The sequence below is a fragment of the Delphinapterus leucas genome, chromosome 11 (assembly GCF_059928025.1).
Source record: "Delphinapterus leucas isolate spDelLeu-1000000601 "Yukka" chromosome 11, BTC_Dleu_Yukka2, whole genome shotgun sequence".
NCBI lineage: Eukaryota > Metazoa > Chordata > Mammalia > Artiodactyla > Monodontidae > Delphinapterus > Delphinapterus leucas.
Genome location: NC_143139.1, coordinates 22,056,723 through 22,083,634, shown reverse-complemented (window position 1 = coordinate 22,083,634; position 26,912 = coordinate 22,056,723). Strand labels below are relative to the sequence as shown.

The window sequence follows — 26,912 nt, the reverse complement described above, 5'->3', positions numbered from 1 at the left end:
CTAGCATTTGAGAACTTTTCTAATTGTATTCTTCACCACTCCTGTTCAGCTCCTTAACTGGAGATTAAAAAGGATACATTGCAGTTGAACTGGACCCTCCCAGGCTGAGAAGGCATTGCCCTGGCCGCAGGTGCCGCTGGCCTCGGAGCTGGGTGTGCACGCCTCCAGCTTCCTTCCTCACCAGGAGCCTTCCCCTCCTCAGCCTGGAAGAGTTTCCTGTCTCACATTTTCTTCATGGATGAATAATTGGGTGCCACTCAATCACAGAGTTCCATGGAAAAGAACGTGTGTGGACTAAATGAAGTGGCCAATTAAATAGTCCATAGTAAGTTAGATCTTTTTCTTGGAAAATGAAAAAAAATTTTTAAAAAACATTATTGGCTTAAAATTTTTATAAAAGTAATAAAAAGCACAAAATGAAAATAATTTTCCCTGCTCTGCAATGCCCATTTCCATTCCTGAAGTTTACTAGTTTATCGTCCTGGAGTTTTTGTCAAGCATGGTGTAGATTTGTTTGTTTTTACAACCCTGAGATCACATTATGCAGTGTGGTGCAGCTTGCTTCTTCCACTTTGCAGGGTAGCACAGACATGCTTCTGTGTATATGCTGCATATGTGCTGTTTTACCTTCCTCTTTTCTTGTCTTTCTTTTTTAATGCTTAGTTTCCTTTACTTCCTCGTATTTAGAGTAATGAGTTGGTACCCTGACCTCCAAAGAGTACTAATAAGTATTTTTCTTATAACTATGAACTCATGGACTTTAATGTATTTGATGTGCTTTAATCCAATTTAGTCATTAATCTTTATGCACAGGTAGCCTCATTCTTGTTCAAGGATGAGGCTTGTTGTGAAGTCCTCATTCTTTCAGTTCTGTAGTATTTGAGAACTTCACAACAAGCCTCATCCCTCTTCAAGTCCTTTTGATGTGACTCAGTCTGTGTCACTCACTTTCAGGTGGGACAAGGTATTCCAGGCTGTTCTTTCCTCCAAATTAAAATTAAAGTTTGGAATAAGCCTCAATTTTATTGTGTGGCATGTTTAGGAAAATGTGTCTCGCTAGGTTTAACCAGATGTCCCAGGTGCACCCCTGGGTGTGTCTTATCAGTCAACTGCCAAGTATGTGTGAGAGCCTCCAGGTGCAGGGCAGGCAGCTAGAGCCTGTTATGTAGCCGACAAGTCACCCCGTCTAACTCTTCCTCCCAGACCAAGCAAACCACAACCCAAACAACAAAAACAAGTCCTTATTATGTCCTCAAAGTTTATCTTTTTTTAAAAAAAATATTTTTATTTAATTAATTAATTTATTTGTTTTTCTGGCTGCGTTGGCTCTTCATTGCTGCGTGCGGCTTTCTCTAGTTGTGGTGAGCAGGGGCTACTCTTGGTTGTGGTGCACGGGCTCCTCACTGTGGTGGCTTCTCTTGTTGTGGAGCATGGGCTCTAGGTGCACGGGTTTCAGTAGTTGTGGCACATGGGTTCAGTAGTTGTGGCACACGGGCCCTAGGGCAGGCGGGCTTCAGTAGTTGTGGTACGCGAGCTCAGTATTTGTGGCTCGCAGGCTTAGTTGCTCCGCGGCATGTGGGATCTTCCTGGACCAGGGATGGAACCCGTGTCCCCTGCATTGGCAGGTGGATACTTAACCACTGCGCCCCCAGGGAAGTCCAAGGTTTATCTTTTATCTTAAGAATATTTATGGGACACCACTGATCCATAGAAAAGTAAGCAGTTGAGGGCTGTCTACAAATCTATTGATGTTTTGTTGCACAATAACTTACATACAATCACATTCACCCATTTTAAGTGCTCAGTTCAATGAGTTTTGGTAACAGTTGTGCAGCCAACACTATAATCATACTTCTATCACCGTCCCGCCCTCCCCGCAAAAAAAAATTCTTCTTGCCCCTTTGCAGTCAATCCTTGTCCCCAGCCCAGTGCCAGGTGAACCACTGACTTTCTTGTGGATGCTCTAGGTTTGACTTTTCTAGAATTTTATATAAGTGGCATCGCATGGTGTATAGTTTTTTGTGTCTGGCTTCTTTTCCTTAGTATATGTTTTTGAGATTTATTCATGCTCTTGTGTGTATCAGTAGTTCAGTCCTCTTTCTTGGCTCAGTAGCATTCCGTTGTATAGATATACTACCACATTTGGAGGTGGGTTGTTTCCCTTTTTTTGTGGCTATTATGAATGATTGTTGATATGAACATTTTTGTACGAGGCTTTGTGTGTTTTAATTCTCTTGAGTAAATACCTAGGAATGGGGATTGCTGAATCATATATTCAGTATATGTTTAACTTTTCAAGAAATTACCAAAACGTTTTCTCAAGTTGCTGAACCATTTGCTTCGTACCATGAATGAGGGTATGTATACATGTATGTATGTGCCATGTGCGAGGCTTCCAGTTGCCCCACATCTTCACCACTGTGATGTTGTCATTCTTTTTTATTTTAGCCTTTCTAGGGGGTGTGTAGTGGTATGTGACTGTGGTTTTAATTTGCATTTCCTTAATGACCAGCGATGTTGAGCATCTTTTCCTGTGCTTACTGGCCTTCCGTGTATCTTTCTTTGGTGAAGTGTCTGTTCATATCTGTTGGGTTGTATGTGTTCCTTTATTGCATATCAAAAATACTTTCTATATTCTGGATCCAAGCCCTTGTTAGATATATGTTTTGCTTTTGCAAGTTAATTTTAAGTTGAGTTTTGATAAGAAAATGTCCAATTCATCTGTATTTTATTTGAAATACAAAAGGTATAATCTTATCCAAGGAAAATCATAATACCTCTTAAGCACAACTTTGTAATCATGTAAGGAAGAGAAAGAAAGAAAAAAGAAAAGTAAAGACAAAGTTCAGAGAAGAGATTAGGGAAAGAGTAAAATGAAAGGAAGAAAATGATTAGGAGAAAAGAAAGAACTAGACAAAACTGAAAAGAGAGATGGAATGAGAGAGAACCTAGGAAGTGAAGGAAGAGGACAACAAAATTTTACAGTTGTGGAGGGAAGAGGAAAAGTGGAAGGAGACGACAAAAAATTACAGGGAGAAGAAAATACCTCCTCATGCTTTGATTTCCCCTGCCCTGTTTTCTGCAGCAACTTCTCTGTCACCCCATCTTTCAGTTTCCTTCTTCTGAAAAGCAGGCTCATGTCCAGCCTACTTTCTGCCACTTCCCACTTCTTCAATATCTACTGCCCTTACTTCCAAACGTGCAACATAGCTGGGTTATGTGTGTCCTTTCCACCTTCAGTGTATAAAAGCACAGACCCCGAAGTTAGTGGTGTGTGTTTGAATCCCAGCTCCGCCACTTGTTTAACTCTGTGACCCTGGGCAGAACCTAACCTTCAACCTCCAGTTTCACCGTCTGTAAAATGGGAATGATAGTAGGACCTGCCTCTTATTTTTCTGTGAAGATTAAAGAATCCACGTGGAGCTCTTATCATAGTGCTTGATCATTCAGTGTTAGATGCTATTAGAGTGTGTGTGTGTGTGTGTGTGTGTGTGGTGTGTTTTTTGGGGACAGGGTCTTTCTTGGTTATCATTCTTTAAACTTTAGTTTTCTGTTCATCTTCTTTTCATCTGGGAGTATCTTATGAAATTAAAAAACTTAAGTGATAGAACATCACAACAAGCATCATGCTTCTGAAACTCTGAGATATAATAAACACAACTGTATTTGCTCATCTGGAATGTAAAGTTGGAAGTAATAATAATGGATATTTATGTAGTGCTTTAACTTTGAGTATTTTAACCTAGTACTGACAGGTATTTAATAGTAGAAGGCTTATAAGATCCAAGGCTGCAATTTTCTGGTCCTTGTAATAGTGAGATTCCAGACCCATCCACAATGTGATAAACACAGCTGGGGCAGGTGAGCCGTCTGAGCTTTTTATCAGTAAATACTAGACATGAGCTCTACCCTTTCATGCCAATCATCTCTGCCACAATTCCCGTCATAAAACAGAAGGTAGTAAGTAGTATTTGGAAGGGGCCGTCTTCCCAATGCAAGATCCCTTCTACAGCATTTCTCATCTGCCTCTGCCTGAACACTGTTGTAAAAGTTCACCTGTCTGTGATTAATTTGTATTTTTTGGACATTTCCAATTGCTGGCAAGATTTTCCTTACATTGAACTAATTGATAGTGAATTAGTATAGAAAAAAAATGTCTCCCCCTTTTTACATGTAGACCTTCAGCTTTATAAAGTAAGATTACGCCTACTGTTTCTTTCCTGTGTTGGACAGTGTTTTCCAGTTCGAACCATTGTTCTTCAAACAACGTGATTTCTATATTATGCCTGCTTTCCCATTTGCCCAACTTTGGATACAGGCTATTTTGTCAGGATGCCACTTAAAATGTGGCAGCTATAATTGAGCCCAACATTCTAGACATCTATAACTTTTTTTTTTGTTTGGCCACATGGCATGTGGGATCTTAGTTCCCCAACCAGGGATCAAACCTGCTCCCCTGCATTGGAAGCACGGAGTCTTAACAACTGGACTGCCAGGGAAGTCCCAAGGTGTCTATAATTGAGCCTAATATTCTGGATGTGTCCCTGCTTCTCTGGTTGGGGCTCCATTCTGCCATGAGTAAGTCTAAAATGGCTCCATCAGTTTTCCAGCTGCCACATCACGGTATTCATTTATTATATTTGGGGTGAGCATATACTCACCTAAACCAGGTCTCATCTAAACCAGGACACTTTTGAGAGTGGAAAAAGGACACAATTAATAATTAGGCACAGGTAACAGGCATAAACCAGAATTGTCCTGGGCACACAGGGCTGTATGGTCACAATAATTATATGAAGTTGAATTCAAGTCTATCAGATACCGAAGCAGTTGAATTTTTCTGAATTTAGATGCAGAACTCTATGTTTGTTTGAAGTTTAATTGTGTTGATGTTTGTCCTGTAGAGATTATTTAAAATCTAGATTTTTGTCTGTCAAATTAGTTATTCCTCCCCAGTCTGCGCCATCGGAAAATTTGATGCACTCCTTTCCTCACATCCTTCCCAGGCATTGGTAATGTAAAAGGTGCTTTCCCCAGATCTGCAGCACCAACCCATCTCCAGTTTTAAACTGAGAACCAGGATCTTAGTGTGTTCCCTTCTCAGGTTTTTGCATTTTAACAGGATACAAAAAAGACTAAAACCTTTCGGAGCAGAAAGAACAGAAATCTAATGATTGTTTCTCAGGCAACTTGGCAGGTGTTTCCCCTGCAGATTCTGAGCATCTTCCATATACCAGATAATAGGTTGTGAACGTAGAGTTACATGCAAACATATTAACTAATGAAAGATACCATTTGATGGATAGGTACAGGAGTAAAGGTAGAAGTTAACTAGAGTGGGGGTGAAAAGGAGGAAGATATATTTAAAAGGGCATCTTCTGTTTCATTGTAATTGGCTATATAAAAATTTGACGGGGCAGTTAATAAAAGGATAGTTTTTATTTCAAAGTAAAAGCTGGACTTCAAAAGTAATTATAGAGCAAAAAGAAGGTCCCTTAGTAGTCTCAGTTTTCTCTCCTCTTGACCACAGGATTCCTTCCTCCCTCCCTCCTTCCATTCCTTTCTTCCCTCCTTCCTGTCCTTGCTTCCTCTCCTCCCTCCCCCTCCCCCTCTCCTCCTCTCCTCTTCTCTTCTCTTTATATTTATTTGTTTTTTTAAAATATTTCGGTTCCCTTAACCCTAACCTATATACATGTATAGCCCTCTAGAATAGTGACTTTCAAACACTTTAAAAAAAAATAAATTTATTTATTTATGGCTGTGTTAGGTCTTCGTTGCTGTGCGCGGGCTTTCTCTAGTTGCGGTGAGCGGGGGCTACTCTTTGTTGTGGTGCGGGGCTTCTCTTGTTGCGGAGCATGGGCTGTAGGCACGCGGGCTTCAGTAGTTATGGCACATGGGCTCAGTAGTTGTGGCTCGTGGGCTCTAGAGAGCAGGCTCAGTAGTTGTGGCGCACGGGCTTAGTTGCTCCGCGGCATGTGAGGTCTTCCTGAACCAGGGCTCGACCCCCTGTCCTCTGAATTGGTAGGCGGATTCCTAACTACTGTGCCACCAGAGAAGTCCTCAGACACTTTTTATTGCAACTCTCAGTATGGAATACTGTACATTTCACATTGTAATCCAGCATGTACACACACACACACACACACACACACACACACCCCAGAAACAAGTTTCTTTTTTTTTTCAGAGTTTAAAAAATTTTTTTATTTTATATTGCAGCATAGTTGATTAACAATGTTGTGTTAGTTTCAGTGTACAGTGAAGTGATTCAGTTATACATATATCTATTCTTTTTTAAATTCTTTTCCCATTTAGGTTATTACAGAATATTGAGCAGAGTTCCCTGTGCTCTACAGTAGGCCCTCAGGAACAAGTTTCTTGAAAAGATTACTTGCTATTGCAGTGTCCTCTACTTCTCTTCCCTTCCCTTCCTGTTCCATTCAATTCTATTCCACTCCATTCCATTCCATTCCATTCATAAATGGCTGATTGAACCAAATAAATTGACTTGAAACCTGGTTGTCACAATTACAGTTTTTAAAACACTTCTCTAAAGTTATTGTCCATTGACTGCTAAATTATTTATAGAGATAGATGCTTTATGGTTATAATAAGCAACAAAAAGCTAGTCTCACTTGGGCATAAATCTACAGTAATAATGATGATTAGGACTTTATGATCTTTTTTTGTTCTTATGGGTAAATATCTGGTCACAGAGGACCTAGCACAACAAACTGATTTTGTTTTGGTTCTTCCAGATGAGAATTGCAATTAATTTAGTAACTAGACAATGAACAGTGAGCAATTCTTCAATCTAAATATTACATAAGTCTCCATTACATAACTGTAACATGGCATAAAATATCCTGTGTTTGACTTAAAAAAAAATTTAGGCCAGGAGTTATTATTGCAATGCTAAAACTGGTTTAAAAAGCCTATCTCTATATAGTGAATTTACCTGTCTTAAGAATTTAGTTGTTCAGCTATTCGAAAATTAGGACTTTCCAAGTGGAGGCCTTGAGGCCATAAAATTCCCTGCCCACTGTTTCTAACTTGCTGCTTTGTTACTTCTATTAAGTCATAGTTACAGATACTTGGATAGTCTCTTTTTCATACATTTTGGGGCCCTTATAGGAGAAATTCAGGTCTCTAGAAGTATGAAACCAGGGAAAGCTAGACTATCATGTTGTGTGTTTTAATTTCAGTGAATGTACCTAAATGCACTTTTTTAGCATGTATCAGAATTTTTATTCTTTTTATGGCTGAATAATATTCCCTTGTAAATGTATACCACGTTTTGTTTATCCATTCATCTCTTGATGGACATTTGTATTGCTTCTACTTTTTGTCTATTGTGAATAATGCTGCTATGAACATAAGAGACTCAACTTTCAATTCTGTTGTATACTCAGCAGTGGAATTGCTGGATCATATGGTAATCTTATGATCAAACCTTATTTTTTGAGCAGTTGCCATACTGTTTTTCATAGCGGCTGCATCATTTTATATCCCCACCAACAATGCACAAGGGTTCCAGTTTCTCCACATTCACTCCAACTCCTGTTATTTTCTGCTCTTTTAAAAAAAATTAACTGTCCTAATGGATGTGAAGTACATGTATTTTTTTATGTTTTAATTTCATAAATATGGAGTGTCTTCTATGAAATTACGAAGATGGGCTTTGGACAGAGATTGATCTGGATTAAGTCTTAAAACTAGTTTTGAGACTTTAGGATAGATCTTTAAAACGTTTAGAGTTTTTCTTTCTTCATTTATCAAGCTAATGGTTACCTCAGAGGGTTTTTAGAAGAATTAAGTGATGGAATGTGACCACCCCTGATACGTAGGAGACACTATGGCAGTATATTATATACTTATAAATGAAAATACAAGTAAACATATATAAAATATATTATATATGTAAGTATTGTGTACGTATGTGTCTATATGTATAGACACACACATTTATGTATATATAAATTTACTTGCATTTTTTTTCTTTCAGACTTAATATTTGTGTAATGGGATTTGGAGACTTGTATTTTGATTTTGGAATCAGTCTGCTTATTACGCTTTTTTTTGATTATCACTGTTAATATGATAATTTGAGGATGGGAAAAATTAATTGAAAAATTATACATTATGATGTTCTGATAGCGATTTCTACTTATGTCTAATGTAATGGTTTGCTTAATGCTAAAATTTACAACTTGACAAGAATGAAAATTAGCATTGGTGCATTTGGATTTCGTTTTTCTGCCTCACTCCAACGGAAGCAGAATAGAAAGTTTCATTTGTTTCTGAGTATTTAGCAATTAATCTAGGAGTCAGATAATTAATGTTTTTGAGACTAAGATTTTATAACATTCCTATTGATGTCTTACCATTAATTGTATATGCACATGTGGCATATTTCCCATGAGAAAACATAAATGTTTCTTTTGAAGTATTACAACTCTTTTATATCTATCTACCTATCTAGATATCAGATATTTATGTATCTATGGATGTAGTTAGATAAAGACATATATCAGAGGATCTCAGTTCAAATTCCAGCTCATTTCCTTACCAACTGTGTGGACTTAAGAAGAGTCTCAGTTTCCTTCTCTGGAATATGGAGAAAATAATCCCGGCTAAATCTCAAGGGTGTTGTGAGGATCAAGTGATCTTTATTATCAATATATAGTACTCTATATAGTTCATAAAGCACTCCATGGCAGTAATCTGTAATGAGCAAACCAAGTATGGTATTTAAAAATTTTTTTTTATTTGTACTTAAAAATGTTTTTTGGAGTATAGTTGATTTACAGTCTGTGTTAGCTTCAGGTGTACAGCAAGGTGAAGGAGTTATACATATACATATATCCACTCTTTTTAAGATTCTTTTCCCATATAAGCCAGTAAAGAGCATTGAGTAGAGTTCCCTGTGCTATACAGTAGGTCCTTACAAAGTATGGTATTAACATCCCTGCCACCAAGGGGCCAGGCAGTCACTTGTCAGGGCTTTCAAGCATCCTATGTGTGGTTGAACTTGTTCATATTTATAAATTATTTTAATCTAGAGAGTCTGTTGTGAGTGACTAAGGCAACTCACTCTGAGGTTTTGCTTGTTTATCTCAGAGAAGGGGAAGGTTGGATTTTATCTCGGGCCCCTTCGAGTTCTAACATCTTCGTAGTCTACAAGCCTGTAATTACAAAAGGCCGTTTCTCTCCCTCTTGAGTAGTAAAATAGCTGACTCTTGCTTAGAGGAAGTTATCCTGTAATAATTCATGGTCGTCCAGCCATATATTGTGATAAATTTTAATGTTTGCTAACAACTGCAATAAATTTTCTTTAGCCTTTGTAACATTCTAGAGGACACTTTGCCTCTTACATACCCTCTCTGTACTTGCTTTTGACTATGACCAAAGGAGTAGATGTTTGGTTTGAAATTTCCATGCATAAACAAAACAGACTCCTTTTAAAAACACACTCTAAACATAAAGAGTTCTATACACACACTGTATTTCAGGATGCATTTCTTAGAGAAAATGAAAAACAAAAAGAGAGCTACAGTTATATTTTTGGCTAATGAATGTGTACCTCTCCCCTGACCAACTCTGAATTCTAATTGCTGGTGTCTAGTGGCCCCTTGTCTGCCTGTCCCTGACCCTAGGGAGAGTTTTGTTACCACTTTCCAGTTTATCATTGGGATGTTGTCTTCATGGAATTCTGCTCCATCCTGTTTATATGAAAAAGAGAAAAAGGAAAGCTCCTCCCTCCTCACCTTTCTCCATGTGGAGACAATAAAGCCCTTGACAACCACGTTCCCTGTAATCAGTATGAGGTAATTTTACAGGCTACCATGAAAGAGCCTGCTTTGTGACAGGCATTTGCTGATGGTTTAATTATGTCTTGCCTCATTTAAATCGTATACACATCTGGGGGAATTCCCTAGCGGTCCGGTAGTTAAGACTTTGCCTTCCAAAGCAGGGGTGCGGGTTCGATCCCTGGTCAGGGAGCTAAGATCCCACATGGCTTGGGTCCATACAACCAAAAACACAAAAACAGAAGCAATAGTGTAACACATTAAATAAAGACTTTAAAAATAGTCCACATCAAAAAAATTAAAAAAAAACCTTACAACATCTTTTGGAGGGAGGAGAAATGAAACAAAGTTTTCTTTCCACCATTACCAAAGGAAATTGCTGGCCGCTACGTAACTTGAACATCCTATATAATAGCCCAGAATGGAGTCCTAAAGTCAATTTCTGGGGTGCAGAAGCTGCCTTAGATACAAATATTTTAGGAAGTACTTGTATACATACAAAGCAAAACGTTGCAGAACTATTTAGTGAGGTATTGTGAGTGGAGGTTTAGACTGGGTTCCTTCCAGACGTACGTGGAATCGCGTGAGAAGGTTAGTTCTTTGATTCACAGGGTGTTATATACCACGGATTATGTGCTCCACACCATTTGAATGGCTTTCATATTTCTTCCCTCCACTAGCATTTATTCGCAGGTTAAAGATGCCAGCAGATCTTTTAGTTTAACACGAGCACTTCTGGGAGGCTTGGTTTCCTTCCACGGTTGTAAAAAAACAGTTTTTTTACAATAATTCTGAGACATTGTTTCTAGCATGTTGCCCGGCTGAACATAGCCCATTTTGTGGAATTTCTAACATTTCCTAAACTTATGTAATTCTGTGAAGTTGCTGGCCTTAGTTCTTAAGGTTAAGCTTTTAAAAAATTTAACTCAAATTACTTCCTTCTCTTTGTGCTTTTGGTGTTTGCTCTATGAAGCAAATCTTGCCTTTTTTATTATTCTTTGAGTCTTGAAATGCTGAAAAGATTGTTGTTACCTAGTTAATAAATGACACTGAGCAGGTTTCTAATTAGAAAACCCCCCAAGACCTTTTTTCCTAGCAGTTTATACATCTCTAACTTTAGAGAATGAGCTGACTAAGGGATTCTAGAGAGCTAGTTCTAGAAGCAGGGTGAGGAGTATGAATAGCTCTGGGTTCCTGCATGCCAGAGAAACACAGGCTTTTCGTCAAAGGCTGCATCCATGCTGGTGCTAGTGATTGCTTCTGCATATTTTAAAAGACATTACAAGGTAATGGAGATTTCACTCTCTGCTCCCTGCCATGCTGTTTCAGGGAATTCGAGAGCTGTATAAAAAAACACATCGTGGTATCTTAAAACAAAGGGGCGAACACTTTGTCACGAATTGGGCACTTTCGGGTTATGTTTGGGTTTAATCCAAGAATTCTACTTATTGAAGCTCTTTGCTGAGAGCTCTGTAAGGGTTTAGTCACCTCTCAGTGAAGCTATCGCTGAATGAATGAAGCAATATTGATAATAATACCTTACATTTAACATTTATAATATGCCTTTCAAGTTCACAGATTCTCTTTCAGTTTCACAGATTCTCTTTTTTGCGCACCTGAGCAGCCCTATGAATTAGGCGTGGCAGGTATTATTAATGCATTTATTATGTAGTAAATTTAGAATCAGACAAAATACACGACTAGTCCAAGACCAGTAGATTTTTTAAAAGGTTTTCCAAAGGAGGCAGAGAGAGAATTACACACACACACACACACCTGTCACAATCACCACCACCACAAGCATTTTTACAGACATCTGCATGCCCTAGGTGCCCTCCTGTCAACCAAAATAGTCCTGTGATATTAGTTGCCACGCAGAAACAGATCGGGGCTATTTACAAAATGAGTTGCCTCCTGGGGAGTGTTGCTGAGGAGAACCATACAGCTGAGGCCCTGAAAATGGAAAGGGCTGTGGAAATCTAAGCCTTAGTGTCTCAGAGGGAGTGGATGGAAGCCTGTTTGGCCATCCTCATTCTCTCTCTCCCTCGCCCTTCCCCACCCCACACTAAGAGATAAGACCAAGCCTGTTGGTTCTGCTGCTTTGTGTTTAAATCTACAGCTACCCTAGAACTCCCATACGCCCAGATTCAGATCCTCCCTGTCTCCCGTCACACTGGCAGTTGGCTTTTGTGCTGGGTTTCTTGCCTCGTGTTCACACCAACCTTCACGTGCTGTAAGAGCTGAAAACCCTGTATAAGAGTTCGCGTTTTCCCTGGGATGAAGTGCATACTTCTAACCTAGAACGTGGCACTCTGCAGAGGCTGATTTCAGCCAGCCTCACCGATTTCATTTCGCAGCTGGGGCTGTCGTTTTTCGGCACGGTTGGCAGGTCCCTGGGCATTCTCCTTCGCTGCCCTTGTACCGGCCATGGGCTCTGGTTGGGACGCCCCTCCCCTCTGAGCATTTGAACCCTCTCGCGAATGTGCTGAATTAGTATGGGTTCTTTAACACTTGACTTGTGCCTTCTTTTTTGGAAGACTTTTCTGGCCTCCCCTAAAGAATGTGAAAGGTCGCATTCATCTCTGAACCACACAGCACCTTCCCCAGAGCCCCACTGAAACACTTCAGCCTGTTTCACCCGCTAGACTGAGAGCTTCTGAGGACAGGGTCTGAGCCTTACAGCGCCCAGAGGCACAACCTAGGCAGTAAACCTTAGTTGGCTGGATGCTTAACTTCGCTTCACAATCACTTTAGCTATGATGACGAGGATCACAACACCCAGTTTCTTTCCTAGTTACCTAAGGATACCACTAGTTAGGAGTGCTACTGGTTGGTCTAGAATTTAGGACAAATATTTTCTTTGTCAAAAGACCATTTCCTGGGCTTCCCTGGTGGCGCAGTGCTTAAGAATCCGCCTGCCAGTGCAGGGGACACGGATTCCAGCCCTGGTCTGGGAAGATCCCACACGCCGCGGAGCTTCTAAGCCTGTGCGCCACAACTACTGAAGCTCGCGCTCTAGAGCTGGTGAGCCGCTACTGAACCCGCGTGCCACAACTACTGAAGCCTGCGTGCCTAGAGCCTGTGCTCTGCCACAAGAGAAGCCACCGCAATGAGAAGCCCACGCACCTCAACAAAGAGTAGCCCCCGCTCGCCACAACTAGAGAAAGCCACGTGCAGCAACGAAGACCCAACGCAGCAGAAAAAAAAAAAAAAAAAAAGACCATTTCCTAATGAAGTTAATTAGGAATTTGAAGTAATGGAGAAGAACACATTTTTTTTCTCTTTTCATAGTTAAAGGAAGTCAGAAGTAGAGACTGCAGATGATAGAGTTCAGTTCTACTTGAATATGGACTCGTGTTTTTGCTGCACTAAACAATGTAGAGTTTGGCCACTTGCCTGATATAGGACAGCCTAAATAGCCTGCTGTATTAAATTGGGAGTACTCTTTTGGAGCTATCTGTAAACAACCTCTATATGTGTGCTTGAAAAAATTGTGTATTCTCTTTGTAGATACTAATATATAGGAGATATTTTCTAGGGCCAATTAAATATGTTGTCAAGAAAAACAGTTTTCAGGTCCAGTTATTTGGTTTTCACACCGTTGTTCTAAGTGATGATTCCTGTAACCTACTGTAATTCTAACAGTCTCTCAACCAACTTTCAGCGGTTAGAAGGTGTCTTTTCTGTTGGTTATAAAATCTTTACTCATCCACATAAGTAACTTTTAGACCAGAAGTTAATAATGTTTTCTATAGCTTTGTATGTGTAGGTGGGAGGTAATCAATAGAACTTGTGTTTATAATTACAAGCTACAGGAAAAAAGTCATTATTTCTTCTGACTTTGAAAAATTCCTTAAAAAATTTATGGTCATATTTCTTGGTCATGTGTGCCATTAGAACCATAAAAAAGTGAGATATGAAAAGAGTCGTCTCATTTAATTTTATAATTAATTTTAAAGAGAATAAAAGAATGAGTGCACATATAATATAGTCAAGAATGTGGCTAAAATGTATGTTTGAGCTGACTGTATTTTATTTTTGTGAAACATGCTTGAAAAATGGGAATGATTGTAAATATTAACACATCGATCAAAACAAGGTAAATTTGTTACATAGAATTCTTACAATTTTTTGTGAGAAAAATGAAAATAATGTTTAGATCTTCTATGTCAATACTCCTTTATTATAGAATATTCGGAATTGACCTTTATTCTAGATTGTGTGTTATCCATTCCACAAATGTACAGAATCATTAGCATATGAAGGCCTTTGTTTAGTCAAACTTTCATTTTCCTCATTAACAGAAAAAAAATTTGTTTTTTGACTTAGAGATATCACTAACTATATTATTCCACTATGATTTCCTGACTTGATATTTAGTAGTAGAGTTAGGACTATAATCTTGATTTAGTTTTTTTGTTTTTTTTGTTGTTTTGCTTTGTTTTTCCCTTATAACATACTGCGTCTCAGATGTCTACACCATGTTCACCCCAGGTATGTGGAAGCTTGGGGAATAGATGACTGAAATGCGACTGCTTGATTACTGTGATTGTTTCTACTTCTTCCATCACTTTGGCTGTCAAAGATACATACCATGAATAAGTAATTAATTGTGCAAGGTCACATAAGGCAGTGAAAGGCACTAATCTCATTTTATTGACTTTCTAAGTCCAGGCACCTCATTATAATTAAGAAGTGCTTTATAATGATTACATTGGTTTGATTTCTTTATAAATCACGCTAGCTGTGATTTCCTATAAATTAATGAAAAAGGTGGTATTCTAACAGGCTAAATGATTATTTAAAAAGGATGTTATAGGGATAATTTAGCAGTTGACTGGAGTATGGGCTAGATGATGTTTAAATGTTATTTATACTCAGGGATTCCGAGATTCCAATGCTAGGCTATAAGGGAAATCTAAGAAATGCTGGTCTCCTTAGTTACAGTGTTTTTGTTTGTTGGTTTGTCATAGACTGCCTCTTTAAGGTGTGCCCTATGAACCGATATTCTGCTCAGAAACAATATTGGAAAGCCAAGCAAGTTAAACAAGGGAACCACACAGAGGCAGCCTTGCTGAAGAAATTACAGGTAAGGGCCAGCCTTCCATCTGTCTGGTTTAGGCTAGAACAAGTACAGCAGTAACAAAAGATCTATTCTGTAGCTTAATGATTTCGCTCAATACACTGAGATTCAGAATAGATGTGGCAACACATTAAAGGTGGAAAGGACTTTTAAGTTACAGGGTGTGGCTCCTGATTTCCTGGAGTGTCGGTAGTGCATTTCTGCTGTTTATTCAGGTGTGCCACACTAATTCAGATATTCACATCACACTGAAAACCAGTCCAGAATCTCTGCAGGAATACCAAATCCAGTTATATTTTACTTGACATAGTACCTAATTTTTTTGAAAGACTATTGGAAAAACATTGAAAGTCTGTTGTTTCTGATCTGGGCTCTGTGTAAATTTAATAGAACTTATTTTGTGTCATTAAAATTCCTGTTACTTTCGAATTGAAACTGAATTTTGAGGCTTTTGAAATTTACCTACTATGTTTGGTTTCTCTAGCAATATTCCTTCTGAAAATAATTTTATAAGACCAAAGTGCCTAGTACTTTTCTGAAATTTCCAACATAAAAGCATCTCAATATATTTTGGGCTACATTTCAGCATTAAACTGAGAGATTTTTATGGCACATTTTCATCATGTATTTAATTATTGCCCCTCTTCTCCTGAAGCACCAAGAGTAAAGCAACCCGCCTATTTTAGTCTTGGTTGTATTCTTTGTTCCTAAAATAAACCTTATTTCTTTGTCAATTATTGTGCTCTGTTTTCTATGCTTCCACACTAAATATTTGATAATCAATTTATAGCATGCTGCAGAACTGGAACAAAAACAAAATGAATCAGAGAATAAGAAGCTGTTGGGAGAAATTGTGAAATATAGTAATGTTATACAAGTAAGTGTCTATTTACTTTTGCTTAAAAGGGGTGAATATTTTATGGTTAATTTGCATTTGGTAGGAATGCCAACCTGCCTTAAAATTGGGGGATACAGTGGCTTGTTCTTTGGTGGGAATTATACAGTGTGATATTTTCTGTTGATATTCAGCACACGATTCTGTATGAATAAATCTGGTGCATACACATAAAGAAGTGAGCTTATCCAGATGTATGCACAAGTTATTAAATCAAAAGGAAGAAAATGGGGAAAGCCTGTAACAAAAGAGTCCTTTAGAATTAATGGGACTAACCTGTAACAAATGAAGCTTTATGTTTTCATTTTGTAGGGAAGAAAGTTTTCAAATTGTACTTGTAGATGAGAACTGTCCTTGAGTTATTAGCTCTTCCATTTCAATTAGTATACAGACTGATTTATCTCAGCAGCATTTCTTTCTTGTGCTTCACTTAGATCTTTTAGCTTTTTACTTGGGTAGTTGTGAATGCCCCACCTTGTTCCAAAAAGAATGTAAGGCATTTTCAAAAATACATTCCATATAAGATAAAATATTAATAGAAATAAATAAGGCAACTGGCTCAAAGGGAAAAGAATGATTGCATGAATAAAATGAAGTCAAGGGTGAGGCATGTTTATAAAATCCATGCTGTAAAGGCTGATAAACTTTGGCTCGAAGCCTTTTTGTTGCTTGAATAGCTATAAGGGCAGTGTGAAATATTACAGCATTCACATAGAAGGTCCGTACAGAGAGCTAAGTCAGAAGTTTGGAAGCACAAACATTCCCCGGAAGAAGACCAGCGAACTGTTTCTCCAATGAGCTCTCATAAAGAGGACACTGTTTAATATGTTTAATATGGCCTTAACAACTTCCTTACTGTAAATACTACAATGAGGTGTTTCATAGAGCTGTTTCAAAAAATAACATCCCCTGATGTTTTGTTATCGGCCAATGGCAAAGTGTCAGAGCACAGGACTGGCAAAGCGGTTCTCTGATGGTACAAGAGGAGAGCCCTGGGTCTGCGGCTCCCTGGACGTATGAGCTAATCTAATGATAGATTGTGTGATACCTGTGGCTGCATGTCCCTTGGGCAGTACTCCATAACTAGAGTTTCTCTTAACCAAGTTTTGATTCATACTAAGTGCCAGCGAGCAGAGCTCATGTTTCTTGTCAAGAACCTGACTCGCGAATGTTTGCGTGGTGAGTTAGGGGCTGAGCCACGTTCTCTAACACGGTGGATTCCAAAAGGAGTGGGGTTGGCCCATGAGGGTTTTCACTGGTTTCTGAGATAACTTCCTTCTTATATTGTGGATATTAAAACGACCATTCTTTTTTGAAATGATTGTAATAATAGGAAGGTTATTTGTTTTAGTTTTCCTACTCAGTAATGTCTTGGAAAGGTTTTGCCCATGGAATCCAGTAACCCGAACAGTGGTGCTTCTGCCCTCATCTGAGAAGGGGTGGGATTGTGTCCTCTTATGGAAGTGGCAGAGTTTATTTAGAATGGGAAGGCTGTCTCCGCCCCCAGGGGTGAGGGCTGTCTGCATGCAGGGGTGGTTAATAATACTAAGTGGGTTGGTGCATTATTACAGGTCCTCGGTTATTCTTTAATATGTTCTGTTTTTGTGGCCAGGCAGGGATTGAGAAAGAATGTAGTTTGGGGGGACCTCCTGGTCTCCTTTGGAAAGCTTGGGTTTATCCTATTATTTATCAGTAGATGAAAATCATTCAGAAGTGTCCCCTGGTTTGTTTTCCTTATGTGCTCACTTCATTATGAAACAGAATTGGGGATGGAGGTGAGGAGGAACCCAAAGAAAGTCGGCTTGGAAAGATGGTGACTATGGAGTCTGGAAAGAACTTTGTTTAAACTCTATCCCGAGCCGTGTTATGTGGGCACATGATATAAGTATAAACACATATATGCAATTAGCAGAGGAGATCAAAGAATAAAGGCGGTAATCCATATCTTTCTTCTACAGCTACTGCATATAAAAAGCAACAAGTATCTGACTGTCAACAAGAGATTACCCGCTTTACTGGAGAAGAATGCCATGCGCGTGTCCTTGGATGCTGCAGGAAATGAAGGGTCTTGGTTTTATATTCATCCCTTCTGGAAGCTGAGAAGCGAGGGTGACAATGTATGTAACTATAAGATTAAGAGAAAAGCAGCACATTCTTAAAGACAGTAGTTCTTAGTAGTGGAGAATCCAGAAAGTGCAAAGAAAACAGATATAGTTTTCAATCTTCAACATATTATTTTTATGTTAATTTCTTTAATAGGTTGAAAGCATTTTTTTATAGTACAAATTGTGCTCAGGAATCATAAAAAGACAAAGATCAGATTAATTTAAAAACATCTTCCAGCCAGAATTTGTGTGAAAGAATTTAAGAACGTTAATATTGGCTGAGACTTTTAAGGGAGAGAGGCAGAGTTTGCTTCTCGGCCTATTCAGGAGGGAGCATGGCTGTAAGGAAAAAGAGCTGTGTTGCAGAAGATGGAGTCTATTCCTTTGAATTAATAGAGCAACACAGCAAATCATGACAATATGTCATTTACAGCCTCTGTAGCCAGTTGTTTGCAGTCTGTACATCTTAATAGATGTGTAATGAATGAGGAGCTATAGATTGGCAGTAGCTCATTGACGACAATACTTAAATACGTTGTGGAATGCGAGCGTGTTGTAGCATGTGAATTCTAGTAGTTGCTAAAATACTTTCCTGCTACTTTATAGAGCAGAGAAAATAAAATTATGTGCAATGATTCAACAGGGTCAATAGTTAGATACTTTTGTGTGTAATAAATGAAGTAGCAGGTGACAGTCCCTGGAACATGGAAGATGCTTAATAAGTTCTGGTTGACCCCCAATACGGAATAACTTTCATAAATAGACGACTTTACAGATATTGGGTCAGGTGATCAAGAAAAATAGTTGAGATTAAAAAAATTAACATAAAAATTCAAAGCAATATAAAAGTGTAATTATTCTGACAGTTCTCTCAATAAATACTGTGATGACATTTTAAAATGTATTGGGGCTTCTCTGGTGGCGCAGTGGTTGAGAGTCCGCCTGCCGATGCAGGGGACACGGGTTCATACCCTGGTCCGGGAGGATCCCGCATGCTGCGGAGCGGCTGGGCCCATGAGCCATGGCCGCTGAGCCTGCGCGTCTGGGGCCTGTGCTCCGCAACAGGAGAGCCCACGGCAGTGAGAGGCCCGCGTACCCCCCCGCCCAAAAAAAAATCATTAAAATGTATTGGCTGTTTCTTGTCTTAGAAATGTCTTCTGTTGTAGTGAATCTATTTTTTCCAGTGAATTTTGAAGTCCAAATTCAATTCCACAGGATGCAAGCTTCATGGTTTAATTTGGTTAATAAGTTATCTGATGATATCCTCCTTAGGTAAGGTTTGGGAGAAGCATGGCATGTAGAAATGTAATGCATTTTAAATCTTGTGTTGGATTTCTTAAAAATAAGTTCTCTCTTTATTTTTTTTTTCCTTTTGGCATCAAGTGATGTATGCTGTGAGCATGACATATATTTTAATTTCAGTAGGTAGTTAATTACAATCAACTCTCAATTATTCAGGGACTGGTTATGCAGTTTATGAACAACCTGTGTGTTTGGATGCCCTGTTTTGTAATGCTCGTTCCCTTCTCCAGCGCTGCCCCCCCACCCCGCCTCACTCCCACTGAGTACGGTCCCTGTTGGCAGGTGGTCAGTGAATTTCAAAACAAAACATCAAAACAAATAAAACCTGAACTCAAGCTCTAAAGGAATGTGATGAAATGATTGGATAAATTGGGGCCTGAGCCTGGCTGTGGATTTTATTAATTCATTCTGTCTAGTTTTTCGTTCTATCTGTTCCTTTCCCTGCTCCCAAATGCCTTTACAGGCTCAAAGAGAGTTGAATGTAATGAACTATTTCAAATAATTAGTTGTATTGGGTTGTGGGGTGGGGAACAACCTACCACCCAAACATTCCATCTTGGTTAAAATGGACAATGTAATTGTTAAGTGCAATGTAGAGATCCTCCTTATATAGGTGTGCTCTATAAAGCATGGCTAAAGCAACCTTACACACTGCTTTTTGCTGAAATAGCTCACTGTTTTTGCTCGCCACTGTGTAGCTTTTATGTGTGATTAAGGTTGCTGTGAAAGCATAAGCATATCCACAGCCCTATATTTGCCATGTAAATAATTGTATCGTAATGGTCATTTTCTTTGCCAGGAATAGGTAGCATTTTTCTAAAATACAAGCCTACTGTATTTTATTGAAGGCAATTGGAAACACCGTTATTTCCTAACAGGTGGTTTAATTACTGTTGATTTTCTTTAAAAACATATTAAACTTAGAGGAGTGAATTGCAAGGTTTAAAGGACTTTGAAGATTTCTGTTTTACTATTTAGCAACTAGTTAAGTTGCGATTTAGGTTATAAGTATCCACAAGATGCTCAGTGACCAAAATGAAATGTAAAAATGAGGCTGGTGATAGTGTGGGGAGAAAAATGCTCGTATCCTCAAAAATCAGTTGTTTCTACCGTCTAAGGACACCTTTGTCATTTATCTTATAGAATTTTGGGGTGGATAGTTTTGGGAGAAAATAGATCCATGGATCCCTCAGCAGTATAGAAGTCCTCACTTGCTGTTGCTCAGTTAGAAAGTCACTGGGGACAGCCTTGAGCAGAGTTCATAAATATTTCATTTTCATTTATCTTCCCATGATTGAGTAGTTAATTTTTCATTTAAAACTTTGATCTAAGAAGGCCTTAGTTCTTTACATTGGTGGTAGATTTTAAAGGGGAGAAAAGGCCAGATATTCTTTCAATCAAGAAAAAAAACCAACCCTTAGGGAAAGAGTCTCCTTAAATAGCAAGTAGCTTTTGCTGTTTTGCAAAACTAGACCCCTTGGCATTCTGGTGAAGGTGGACTCGATCCCTGGTGTTTCGATTTCTATTGCAATGTTCTTTTCACCACATCAGGTGCCACTTCAAAAGAAGGGTAGCTGCCAGTGGCATTAAATTGCTCTTCATTTTCGGTAAAATCCCAACGTGAACCTTACATGGCTGTTAACATAGAATCAACAGACATGATTTTGGAATTGCAGTTTTTTTAAATGTTTGTGCACTAGGGTGAATGTGATATGGCAGAAAATTCAAGTTCTGCTTTAAATATGTGACTTCTCAGAAGGCATCTGACCCTATCAGTGGATCAGGCTCCATGCCTGTACTCGTCTGAAAATATTACCAAGTTCCATATTTATCAAGTTATCTAAGTAGATGTGAATTCCTTGAAAATAGAGACTATTTATTACACACTTTTGTGTTATTCCTGGCACTTCTTACTGTTCTTTTTATATCTTATGATTAGCATCTTGTCCATTTCATTTGTAAGTTTTATTCAGCGTGGGTAGTCAAAGTAACTGTTGTCAAGAACAAGACCTAGGACCTGGAAATTAGTGAATTAATGCTAGATTCTCCTTATGAATACCATTCTTATGAATCCTTGGAGTTGGTGACATTTTGGCTATATGGCTAGTCTCTTAAAATTATATAAGACTTTACAGGTGGTGTTTTGAGGTAAAACTAACTTTGGGATTGGCCCAAAGCATACAGACAGCTATAATAAACAGTAAGACTTAGAGCAGTGAATATAGGTGCAATCAAAAGTATTCTTTTAATTGGAAAGAAATAGCTAAAATATGTCATTATATTTAGCAACTTACTGGCTAATATTTGTATGGTACAGATAAGAATGACAGTGAACCAAATCGAATTGTTCTTTAAGAAATTGGAAGACCAGATATAGCCCTGGCAGAATGTGGTATCAAGTCCCAGTGTTTATGGTATGGAAGACTACTCAGGCTTCTACATGATTCTGAGACTTGGAGCTGCCTTGGTGTCATGTGCAATGACACATGTTTTTGTTTTTCGAGGGGATGTTGAAAATATGTCTATGTCATGTGACTTTTATTTTTTGTTTATAATTTAATTGTTTAAAACAGGCAACAATTCATGGTTCAAAGATAGAAAACAATATAAAGATATATCGGGAAAAGTCTCTCTCTTATCTTTTTTTTCATGTCCTCAATTCCCAGTTCTCTCTTTCACAGTTAACCACTGGGAGAATTTCTTATGCGTACACTCCTACTCTCTTTCCCTTTTTTATACAAATATAGGCCAGTTCTGCCCCCTCATCCTCTCACTCAACACAGTTTCTTTATGATTTTTCCTTATCTGGACATATAAAGAGTTTCTGTGATGGATATTTTGAGTCACAGTATCTGCCTGATTATGGACTTGAAAGGCAGGATGGTGAATAGAGACCAGTCCTGTAAATAACAGAAGCTATTCCTGCAAACTAAAGGATAACCTTCTGTTGCTCCATTAATGAGCTTGAGGCTTCTCTATCACATTTGAATCTTCAGATATAGTTTGTGCCAACAGTACTATAGGTGAATGTAGACTCCTGTGTATAATTTATTAAAGGTTATTAAAAGTGTGAAATTGTGTTCCTTAAAATCTTGGTCTAGGTTCAGATCCAGGGAGAAGAAGTCCTGTCTGTTTTTACTGTCTGAGTCCTAATTTGTTTTTCAGTTGTCTACTAATCTATTCTAATATTCAGTTGATATGAAATATGCAGAGGGAAGGTGTTGGTTTTCATTTCTGAGATGGTGGTGAGCAATTCTCTGAAGGAGAGTGTAGGTAACTACAGTAATAAGTCTAGCAGAACCTAACAACAAAAGTAACTTGAATAACTATAAAATAACTGTTCGTCATTATCATTAAGAAAGCACAACTTCATTTCCCCACGATTTGAGATATGAATAAAAATACTTGAAGATTAAGCAGACATTGTTAATGATAGCATAAATAAAAAATCAACTTAGACTTACTTCTTTAGAGCACTTTTCCCATAACTGATTTTAATTTTTATCTAAAAATGAGCACGAACCTATTTGCAGGGCAGGAATAAAGATGCAGATGTAAAGAATGGACATGTACACACAGTGGGGGGAAGGGGAGGGTGGGGTGAATTGTGAGATTAGGTTTGACATAAACACACTACCATGTGTAAAATAGATAGCTAGTGGGAACCTGCTATATAGCACAGGGAGCTCAGCTCGGTGCTCTGTGATGACCTAGATGGGTGAGATGGGGGGTGGAGGGAGGGAGGTCCAAGAAGGAGGGGATATATGTATACATATAGCTGATGCACTTCATTATACAGCAGTAACTAACACAACATTGTAAAGCACCTGTACTCCAATAAAAAAAGTGAGATAAGAAAATGAGCACCAGGTTTAAGGAGCAATATTAGTGTTGGATGTTTAAGACAAAAGTGAACCATTTGCGCAAGGCCCAAACTGTAAATGTATTCCTACAGGGTCATACTGGATTCTGCATTCTCTGAATCCAGATGACATTAGACTGTTTAATAAACTTCTGAGACTATAGGGAAGATCAAATATAATAGATTTGTTTTTAATTCTGGACATAATACAAATGTATAAGATTTCCTACGTGCACTTAAAGTGATTCTAATATTTAGGCAGATTGGTTTATTTGTGGTGGGTGCATTCACTCTTTGTATCTCCTGTATACATGGCATCAGACCTGGTGTGGAGGGATGCTGACCTATTTATTGACATTAAGAAAGCTCTAACTGAAATAGGAGACCAATAAGAAAAGGATCTAGGGACTTCCCTGGCAGTCCAGTGGTTGAGACTCCACGCTTCCACTGCAAGGGTTGTGGGTTCGATCCCTGGTCGGGGAACTAAGATCCTGCATGCTGTGTGATGTGGCCAAAAAAAAAAAACTATCTACACCAGCTTTATGAATCCAGACTGATAGGCACTGTGGGACGTGATTATATAATCACTTATCAGAAGATATTTTACCTCGAAGAGAAAAAGAATTAAAATTTATATGAAGGATAAATGGGTCAAATGTTAGGTCAATGACGAGGACTTCTGTGCAGTTATTTTTAGCTTCAGGTATAGCACCACAGACCCATGCACTGCCTCAATTGCAGCTTATTTCTGATTCCCAGATTGTTGTTGGAGATAAAGTTGTTTTGATGCCCGTGAATGCAGGACAGCCACTACATGCCAGCAACATAGAGCTTCTCGATAATCCAGGGTGTAAAGAGGTAAGTTCAGGAGGAAAGGAAATGAATTTGTTGATTTTCTCATGAGAGGGAAAAAAAAGTCCCATAGTTTCATTGTTTTCATAAGCATAAGCCCAGTTATGCTAGTTACTATTCCTGAGGTACATGTAGATTTCAGATGGTCCTTTGAAGATATTTTTTGACATACATACCCAAGTTGTTCTTTCTGCTCCTTCTAGTTGAAGGAATACTTCAACTAGAAGTACTTCAATTACCAGTTGAAGTATTAATTTCTGGTATAAAATTGAACCTGCAGTCTTATAACTTAATGTTTCTTCATTAATAGGTGAATGCTGTTAATTGCAACACTAGCTGGAAAATCACTCTATTCATGAAATATAGTTCCTATCGAGAGGATGTACTAAAAGGGGTAAGTATGTGCTACCTAGACATTTACTGGAAGAATTGAAGGTAGTCTTACTGAGCTTCTAGATGCAAAACCTGTGTACTCACTGAGGTTTGAAGTTTAGAATGTGACTATAAACCTTAAAACTCACATTGAGTTTTCCCTCCTGTATTTGGAAACGTATATTTATGCATACTCATTAAAAGCCAAGCGTTAGCAGAAGTCCCAGAGTATCAAAACTATAGAGAGACACCCACTTCTTATGTCTATTTGTTCAAACTTTTGTTGGAAATATAGTTTTCTTGACCTGTTTCTCTAGGGTGACGTTGTTCGATTGTTTCATGCGGAACAAGAGAAGTTTCTGACTTGTGATGAATATGAGAAAAAACAGCACATTTTCCTTCGTACAACTTTGCGTCAATCAGCCACTTCTGCTACCAGTTCGAAAGCACTCTGGGAAATAGAGGTATGTAAATATCTTCTGGCTTTTAATAAATACTTATATCAATAAGACAAGGTCACTAGGCTGGCTGGTTTATTGTCATAAGCATCATTTGTGATAGACCCATAAAACAGTAATTTTGGTGAAGCCACTTGTACCTCTTTACTGCTGTGACTGGTTTGAAATGTTGCTATACTTCCTTTATCTATCTTCTCAGGGGCATCTCTCTCTCTGTCATTTAATAAGGGCATATATATGATTTAGCTTTTTAAAATGCCATCGTGAAGTGTTGTTAAGACCGGTCAGGCTATAGGCCTTGTGCCTCGAATGGTACTGGGGTTGAAATGCAGTGAGGAGGACTCACTGTAAGTGAGGATCTGAAGGGCACAGTCACTGAAAAGAACCTCCGTGTCTTCTGGGGATGCCATTTCTATTGGAGCGAGGAGACCCATAGTTAAGAATTCATCGTCCTTTAAGAGGTATTTGCTTCAGGGTGCCAATATGATAGAGTAAGAAAATGTAAGGTATGGATTTTTCTTTAAAGGACCTTTCTGTACCATGGAAGAGATAAGATATACGTAGTTAACTACAAACAACCTGATAAGTTCCATCTTGTTTTTTTTTTTTTTTTTTTTTTTTGCGGTACGCGGGCCTCTCACTGTTGCGGCCTCTCCGGTTGCGGAGCACAGGCTCCGGACGCGCAGGCTCAGCGGCCGTGGCTCACGGGCCCAGCCGCTCCGCGGCATGTGGGATCTTCCCGGACCGGGGCACGAACCCATGTCCCCTGCATCGGCAGGCGGCCTCTCAACCACTGCGCCACCAGGGAAGCCCCATCACACCTCTTTTACAGCATATATTTTGTTATACTTCCTTTATGTATGAAAATGAAATTCATATTTAATATATTTTATAGTCTCATGATTAAAAGTTAATAAAATGCCCAAATTCTAATATAAAGGAGAAACAAAAGAAAAATAATTTATATAAAACAATATGTATTTCAACATGTAAGTACCTACTTTAGAAGACAAAATATTTATATCTTTCTTTGATGGATACATTTGGATTTGAGAGAAGTAGAAGAAGAGGATCAGAAGACATTCTATACAAGTACAGGAAAATGAAAGAGCAGAGGTAAATGTGTGCCATCGGATAATATCTAGTATAAGGTGAAGTAATAACAGAATAGGCTTATTTGTACATGATTTAAAAAAAAATCACTATAATTGAAATAGGGATAATGAGGCAAATTCCAAACTATTGAAACAGAGAAAATGAGGAAATATCATGTTTATGCAAATGAGCTGAGCCTTAATTATAAATGAAGCGTCAAAATAATTCTCTAAGTTATGACATGGTTTAGAATAGAGATGAAATAGCACAAAAGCATAGCTTTTATCTTGAAACCCCACTCATGTTGAGGCATACTTTCAGTCTCTAGCATTCAGAAGAGACCATATCCTTCAGTATATTTGGAGGCCATATCCTTCAATAAGTGAAGGGAATTGAGAAGGTCTGGGGAAAACAGCCACCACCAAAACTACATGATATTCTTCCCAGAAGCCTACCCCACAACTTCTCTTATCAGGGTAAGAGAAAGATAACAGACAACTAGAAGATAAATACATAATTAAAATACACATTTCCTTATCACTGTGCTTCCAAGATTTTCAAAATATAGGGATAGCAATAATGTGAAATATTATTTTAAAACTTTATTAGCAAAATACAGTGATGAAAAAGTCAGATAGCAACTTCCCTACACAGTGAGTTCCCTGCATTTCACGTGTCTCTATCTATTTAATGTTTGGTTCTAAGTCTGTTAAAAGGAGTTTTGAATCTCTCCTCTTATATATTTACCATTAGTTTTATAGCTTTTGCTGTAATTGCACCTCTGCACTGAAATCCTTTCCAACAAAATGTGTGGTTGGAAATGCTGCGTCCCATTGAGCAGTCCGAATGGAGAGAGTGAATAGATTATTCAGTAATTTTGAGACAATGTCTTGGATTCATGTAAGCTTCCTTCTCCATAGTGGATTTCTCTAAAATTATTCGCCTTTTCATATAACTTGATGTAAAAGCTTTCTAGTATGATTTCATGGTAAAGCATTACCAGTTTATATTTGTGGTAGGTTTATTTCTGCAGTACTATGGGACATTTCCGTATTGTGTGCTGCATCAGCCAGGCTTCA

General features: G+C 38.4%; 1 protein-coding gene across 4 annotated transcripts in view; it reads left to right on the top strand.

The window, feature by feature from the left end:
• The window catches only part of ITPR2 (inositol 1,4,5-trisphosphate receptor type 2), a 562,910-nt gene that overhangs the window by 127,016 nt on the left and 408,982 nt on the right, over positions 1-26,912 (top strand). For all 4 annotated transcript variants that reach the window (XR_002645176.2, XM_089919972.1, XM_022577817.3 and 1 more), the window contains exons 3-8: positions 14,783-14,898; positions 15,683-15,769; positions 17,746-17,904; positions 23,816-23,914; positions 24,219-24,302; positions 24,598-24,744. Coding sequence is in view for 3 of the 4 variants with exons in the window: in XM_089919972.1 (XP_089776098.1) it covers positions 14,783-14,898; positions 15,683-15,769; positions 17,746-17,904; positions 23,816-23,914; positions 24,219-24,302; positions 24,598-24,744 (692 nt within the window). In the remaining variant the exon portion in view is untranslated. The remainder of the gene's footprint in view (positions 1-14,782; positions 14,899-15,682; positions 15,770-17,745; positions 17,905-23,815; positions 23,915-24,218; positions 24,303-24,597; positions 24,745-26,912) is intronic.